Consider the following 7,895-nt stretch of genomic DNA (forward strand, 5'->3'; position numbering starts at 1 on the left):
ATTTTCAACTAGCGATGGACTTGGTGAGAGTTTCTTGTATCTAGGTGGAAGTCACTGCAATGAAGCAAGATGGTTATCCAAGACACTTTTGGCTTCGTACAGAAAAGGACAACGATGAAGAGCATGATTACCTTCACATAACCTACATGGAAATCTGACCTTTCCTTTCTGTCCATTGACTTCATTTTCACTAGTTGATGGTGTGCTGTCAACCTGATTGCCAGAGGTTGATGACACCGGATGGTGCAAACGGGGAGACCATTCTCTCAAGATTCGCGGAATGCAAGGACAATCTCGATGAAGGTGGTCTCCCTTGAAAATTATGCATGGAGATCTGTGCTTGGAAAGTTTGGTGTGCAGATTTTCACGGGATGATGCATGGTTTCCCCCTTGCTTAACTGACTTATTCTTCTTCTTTTCCTTCCCTTTCTTCTTCTTCTCAGCTACTTGGTTTTTAGTATCACTAGTTTCACCAAGTGAAGAGGAAGAAGGGGAGGGAGAAACAAGCGAAGAAGAAGGTGAAGGGACAACTTCAGTATCATTTGGTCGTTGATTTGATTGCTGAGGAATCATAGCGTTTTGAATGACAGAGGTCGAGAATAGCCATACTGGCAGGCCAATTGTGATTCCTGGAAGGGACAATGTAGCCATATATGAAGCACCAATATCTCCCCAAGAAGAGAAAGGAATAGGATTCCCCCCAAGAGGGATTCCTTGATTGGTGGACTCCATTATCTCAACTGAAGATCAACGAAGGAACAGGGATGTTATTCCGATTTAAATAAATTTTAAATGACGCTTTGACACAACTTTGCTTTTTCAATTTTTAAGAGTCGAGAAAAAGCTAAAGATGACTCTAGTCACCTTCGATTTTTAATGAGCCTGAAGTGACAAGTGCTCAGATGGACCTTTTCTTTTAAGGAGTCGAAAAGGAATGAAAGTGATTACTCTGGAAATGTAGACAAAGGGATTACCAAACCAATAGCAAAATTGCAAAATACACCTTGGTGATAAATTAAAGAGAAATTACGAAGGACTTATGTACGGCAGTCAATCTTCCCGAATGCTGTGTTCAGTGCATTGCGATCGATAGGGTGGCATACACGGCTTCCTATGGATAAAGGATATCAACCTATTGTGATCTCCCAATATATACTTGACGGTACGGGGAGCACAAGTCCGTACTAGCACTTATCGTATCAAGGAGGAGGAATCACCCAACCTTTGATGAAAACGATAGTTACCAGGTTTTACGACGCTAGAACATGTCTCTAGCCTAGACTTCTAGATGTGTTGCGTTAGGTTCCAAAGCGTTTTTATGTTCATTGAGATCTATTTTAGAGTTGATTTTGTTTAGAAGTTTGTCTTTCAAGGTTCACCGTGTGATGTAGATGTAAAATTCCTAAATATGCAATCTAAAATGATAAACAATTGTTTATTTCCTTTTAGCAATGAAAATCCTAGCTACTAAGGAAAGAAGATTACGATTCTTTCAACAGAGAGCAAAGAGCACACAATAAATGCACTTTCCTAAATCATTTTCTGCATACAGTCTAAATGCAAATGCAAATGCATGTATTTGTTTTTCGTTTCGTTAATGTAAGAATGCCAAAAAGGAAAACTAAGTATAGATCTAAACTATTTTCTTCAAAGTGACATTTCGACAATTTATTTTCAAAATGAAAAGAAGACTAAACGACACTTTTCGATTTCAATAGAAAATTGCTTTCGACACTTCAAATATTAACAATTCAAATCAAATACATGACAAAAAATACAATCGAATATCTAGAGGCGGAAGACTTTACGACACTCTTCTTTTTGACTCAAAATGATAGTTACGACACCTTTTTGTATCAAAACGACAGTTTGATTTAAGCTACTTTTTGACGAAGGATTGTAAATGATAGACAAATACATAAAAACATTTACTAATCCTAATCAAACGAGGCTGAAATATGTAAAGGAAGGAAGCTTCAGCAATGAGATACTGATCATAAGCAACAACACTATTAAACAGAGTTGAAAACAAGGACAAAAACTAAATTTCAAAGAGAGAATTGAGATAACTCAGTCATCGCATCTATGCTTCTCAGAAACAGGGATGCATCTCACCTGCTACACACGGGAGGTGTGATGCATACTGGTTTCCAGTTACAGATAGTGTGATGGGCCAAGGAGCGAAACTGAGTTGGGTTTTTGGTCAAATTTGCAGCTGAGTTCAGGGATTTAGGTTGAGCTATTATGAACAGTAAAGAACAAAGTACATGGGTATGATCTTAGGAGGTTATTGAGCTACCACAAGGGTGCTTAGAATGCTTGTAAGTCAGATGTTCAGTTCATAAACCAACCCGGAGATTGACTGAAGCAACATTCATCTACTTTGCAATTGCATAGCAAGAGCAGTTTGAAGGCTATCTGGCTAACTTCAGGCTCCGTCTGTAGTTTATAAAGCAAACAACAATAACAAACAAACAAACTATTCGCTCCCCAGCGGAGTCGCCATTTTGTTTCCGGGAAAACTAGTGTCTTTTTGATCTGCTAGTCCCACTAAGATGGGTAGCTATCTTAGAAACAAACAATCAAAGCAATTTTTGATTTCCTTTATGTATGATAGATAAGAGAGAAGCAAAGAGGACCAACCTGGATCTTCCGCTTGGCTCCTTGCTTGATTTCTCTCTCCCTTGATAGAGTTTGTAACTCCTCTCCTACTTGTCCCACTTTAAAGAATACCTGTAGAGTCAAAGTAACAAAACACCATCAAAGCATCTCGATCTATAATATCATAAACAATGCAGAATCAGAAATACATTGACCATACAATTGCATTCACAAATAACAAGATTCACAAATACACGATTATATGGAGGAAAACTCAAAGAACTTTATTAATAGTAGAAGAGAAGATTACGATCCAGCTGTCTGATCCAGCATCATCCTCCCAGCATCAAATCCCTCTTCACCTCATGAAAAGCAAGATCACCCAACAATAAAATGTCTCTTCTCACAGGTAAACCAACGACTCTTCCTTACAAATTACAAAATTCTAGCCTCTAGATCTCTCAGATGAGGGATCCATTTATAGTTGTCTTGCAAGGGTCTGAGTCAGCTCTGGGTTTTTTATTAGTGTCATTCCACTGATAGTTCTTGGTTCCACTTGGAGATTTCATTGATCTCTTACTCATCCCTGGGCGAATTCAGAGAGAAGTGATCGATTGCAATGGCGCCGAGGTTTTCTTTGGTGTGGGGACAAGTGATCTCACCATGGAAGAGCTGAAGGATATTAAGTTTCCCAACCCAGCGTTCAGGCAACTCATATTGCAGGACTATGTTTCTAACTCTCACCTCCAAGATTTCCCGCTCTTTACCCTACAGGTCTATGCCATCTTTTTTTTCTTTTTTTTGGTTATGTTTAAATTAAATTCTTGTTGAGTTGTGAATCTTGTTTTTAGGGTTACAGTTGATCTTGCTTGCTTGCCTACTAGCCTGGAAAAAATATTCCAACTTCAAATGGACCTGTGTTTGTGTTTATATATTCAATCTATGTAGTTAGTGCACTGTGATGTTAAAAAATAGATTGACACAGAGGTGGCAAGATTCGGAGGTGAAATTTGCACAGGTCACACTTGAAAAGATGGATGAGACTTGGAGCTTTGAAGATGCAAGTAAAATGTTGCTTGCACTGGGCAAAAGAAAATGGAAGTAGATGAATAAATGAAAGAAGATTCTCAGTGTGAGGGTTGGGTTTCAAAGTTTTACAATAAAGCTTTTGGAGAGAAAAATAAGTTGTTGGTCAAAATGTTGTCATTGCAAAACACAGTGACAATAATGATGTGAATGGATGGTTTCACTGTTGCCACAGCATCCCCATATACCCTTGACATTTTCGCTGTACCCAGAGCATCCCCACTTTCTTCAGACATTTTCACTGTACCCTCTGTTTTGACATCAACATTTTCAGTGTACCCACAGCATCCCAACCCTGCCTGGCATTTCAAATTTATTTTGCATGTCAATTGAATATTTGATGATGGTCATCTGTATTTTGGCTATTGTTGCTCTATGTTTTATATATATCAGTGAATGTGAGGTATGCTTGCATGTACATAGTTATACTTGGAATATGAAACTTTTAAGCACACTAGCTTACTAGTTTAGCTCTATAACACCATTTTTTCTTTTTCATAAACAGTTTTCAACTAAAGCATGCCACTATTCCAATTTCTTATTTCCAGCTGATCCACCAAAGAGTGGTAACAAGAACCAGAAATAAGTGTATTTCCGACTTATTCTCCAAAAAAATGGTGACAAAAAATAAGTGCTGTAACTAAGCAGATTGTCTGTCTCAATTACTCATTAGAATATATGGTGCTTAACTTACTTACACTTCAGATTTACCATCAATTTTTTTTACTGCCACTCCTAATGTTTCAAAATTTTTCCTAAATAGGTTTAAAATGCAAAAAGGCATTGCAGAGAATGTCAAGTTCCAAACCTGATCCCCACATCCTTTCCCTCAATGTCAAATAGGTTTAAAAAGCAAAAAGGCATTGCAGAGAATGTTAGTTCCAAACCTGATATCCCCATATCCTTTGGACATTTTCACTGTATCCTCTGTTTTGACATTTTCACTTTACTCACAGCATCCCTACATCCTTTGGACATTTTCACTGTACCCTCTGTTTTGACACGTTCACTGTACCCAAAGCATCCCCATATACTCTTGAGTCTTGACATTTTCGCTGTACCCAGAGCATGCCCACTTTCTTCAGACATTTTCACTGTACCCTCTGTTTTGACATCAACATTTTCACTGTACCCACAGCATCGCAACCCTGCCTGGCATTTCAAATTTATTTTGCATGTCAATTGAATATTTGATGATGGTCCTGTATTTTGGCTATTGTTGCTCTATGTTTTATATATATCAGTGAATGTGAGGTATGCTTGCATGTAAGTAGTTATACTTGGAAAATGAAACTTTTAAGCACACTAGCTTACTAGTTTAGCTCTATAACACCAATTTATTTATTTATTTATTTTTTTCATGAACATTTTTCAACTAAAGCATGCCACTATTCCAATTTCTTATTTCCAGCTGATCCACCAAATAATAAGTGCTGTAACTAAGCAGATTGTCTGTCTCAATTACTCATTAGAATATATGGTGCTTAACTTACTTACACTTCAGATTTACCATCAATTTTTTTAACTGCCACTTCTAATGTTTCAAATTTTTTCCTAAATAGGTTTAAAATGCAAAAAGGCATTGCAGAGAATGTCAAGTTCCAAACCTGATCCCCACATACTTTTCCCTCAATGTCAAATAGGTTTAAAAAGCAAAAAGGCATTGCAGAGAATGTTAAGTTCCAAACCTGATATCCCCACATCCTTTGGACATTTTCACTGTATCCTCTGTTTTCACATTTTCACTGTATCCTCTGTTTTGACATTTTCACTTTACTCACAGCATCCCTACATCCTTTGGACATTTTCACTGTACCCTCTGTTCTGACACGTTCACTGTACCCACAGCATCCCTACATCCTTTGGACGTTTTCACTGTACCCTCCGTTTTGACATTGCACCGTACCCACAGCATTCCCACAACCTTTGGACGTTTTCACCGTACCCTCTGTTTCTTTTATTTATGAAAGTTTGATAGTAAAACAAATTTGTCTCTCATGGAGCAAAATTTTAAGGGGTTTGGAAAATAGGAAGTTTCCTAAATCAAGAAGTGGTCGTGAATTTAATGAATGATTTTATCTAGTTTCTTGGAGGGAAATTGGTTTTCAAAATTAAGAATGGTTTGTGAATTCTTTAGAGCAAAAGGTGCATTTTTATCTCCTCCATTGTCCATAGCAAAAGATCTGTATATTCTCGTGGTACTGTAAATTAACTATTGTTTTGGTAACCCTAGAAGTAAACGAACAATACCAATGGATTTCGCGGGATCGTTTCATTTGGTATCTTACTCACGGCTATGATATTGGCAGGCCACCCGTTTCAAATGTGGGGGTTTTGCAGTTGAGGCTGGACTCAATCACTGCCTTTTTGACGGACTATCTTCATTCGATTTCACAGTAAATTTGGCTTCCATTATTAAAGGAGAAAGCTTGGAAGTCACACCAAGCTTGGATCGAACTATTCTGAAAGCCAGGGTTCCTCCGAGAATCGAACACAACCATCTCGAGTACACCAAGCTTTGCGATATCCCTCGCGGATTGACAGCTTTCAGGGGAAGAGGAGGCAGCGGGGAGCCCGCAGAGTCAGAGCCGATCAAAATCCCACCGCGGCCGAAGCTTCTGCTGAAGCTCTTTCCCGTATCTGTAGAAATGCTGCATCGCCTCAAAGAAAAAGCAATGGAGGATGGCAAGATCAAGAAGTGCATCAGTTTCGAAGTGGTGACCGCGCACCTGTGGAGGGCAAGGAGTCTGGCGTTGGAAATGCCGAGTGACGAGATTTCCACGGTGTTGTTTCCGGTGGAATTCAGGGCCAGAATGGAGCCCCCTCTTCCCAGAGAATACGCGGGCAACGCTGTGGTACCAGGGTATGCGAGAGCAACGGTGAAAGAGCTCCGAGACGAGCCGTTCTCGACCCTGGTGCACAAGGTCCAGCAAGGGTTGTCCAGAATAGGCAACGATTATGTCAGGTCTATGATAGACTGGCTGGAAGTCCACAAGGGGATACCTTGTGCAGTGAACAGTTTTTCCGTGGTTGCATGGTGGAGGTTGGGGTTAGAGGATGCGGAATATCCGTGGGGCCATCCTCTCCATCTGAGCCCTGTGATTAGCCACTCTGCTGAACTGGTCCTGTTGCTCCCCAACCCGAACCAGAAGGGTGGTGGAGGTGGCGGTTTCAACGTTGCCATTGCTCTCCAACCTCCTCAATTCTCGCGCTTCGACCAGTTATTCCAACTTTCATAATGACATCATTCATCCATGGAAAATGACAGTTGTGCTTACACTATTATATTATTTCCGTTGTTTTTGTTAGTTATATGTGCGTCTTCTGCGAACGTGAAGTGAAGTTTTATTGTAAATTTCTACAGCTTGCACTTGTGAATTCTGAATTAAACATCAGAATCGTATTTTCTGGCTTGCGATATATTTAACTATCATAATTTGGATGTAATTGATACTCAATTCATGTTTTGGATGCAAATGGCAATTACCTTTTTTTTATTATGATTTTTCGTTATTTTACATAAAACTAATTAATATTTTTTGTGGTTTATTAAATTAATTTGAATTGTAATGTTTTATTAAATTAATTATAAATTTAAAATTAGTATTTTATTTTGTTTATTAAATTAATTTGAATGGCGATGTTTTATTAAATTAATTATTAATTAACTTGATAAATATATTTATTTTAAAATAGGGTTTTTAGAATAATGGTCAGATAGATGATAGAGATTTAATATTCTAAATTTATATCTAAAGTAGTGTTTTTTTTGTTTTTTTTTTTTAACTACATTAATTAATTAATTAAAAAACGATATATAAACAAATTTGATATGAAGTTATTTATGGTTTTTTGAAATGGTCTTAATAAGCCATAGTCTTGACTCATTGTATTGTAATAAAGTCTATTCGATGATTAAGAATCTTGTTCCATATTCTTTTAAATGTATATATTTAACACTTATATTAATGAGTTTTATATTTAATAATGAGTTTAAAAAATATAATTTAATTATTATTTTTTATTTTTCTAATTTTAGCAATATGAGATGTATCAGGAAAAAAATATGTTGATGCTTTTTTCTATTACACCAATTTGGTGAGTGTTTACTAGCCATTTAATTTATATAATTGTGCTGATTATGATCTATGTCGAAAACCACTAAAACAATTATTATTCTTACTCGAAATAAAATGTTGATATAACAA

General features: G+C 37.4%; 1 protein-coding gene across 1 annotated transcript; it reads left to right on the forward strand.

Annotated features, from left to right (window-relative positions):
• The first annotated feature begins 3,215 nt into the window (after nt 1–3,215).
• Nucleotides 3,216–7,164, forward strand: LOC149239705 (acyltransferase GLAUCE-like). Its single transcript, XM_089367178.1, has 2 exons — nt 3,216–3,375; nt 5,997–7,164. Exons 1-2 carry the CDS (start codon nt 3,265–3,267, stop codon nt 6,924–6,926), a joined length of 1,041 nt encoding a protein of 346 aa, XP_089223304.1. The 5' UTR covers nt 3,216–3,264; the 3' UTR covers nt 6,927–7,164.
• Nucleotides 7,165–7,895: the final 731 nt, after the last annotated feature.

The sequence above is a fragment of the Pinus tabuliformis genome, chromosome 8 (assembly GCF_031772625.1).
Source record: "Pinus tabuliformis cultivar Carrire ecotype Pingquan chromosome 8, CPIR1, whole genome shotgun sequence".
Classification (NCBI taxonomy): Eukaryota; Viridiplantae; Streptophyta; class Pinopsida; order Pinales; family Pinaceae; genus Pinus; species Pinus tabuliformis.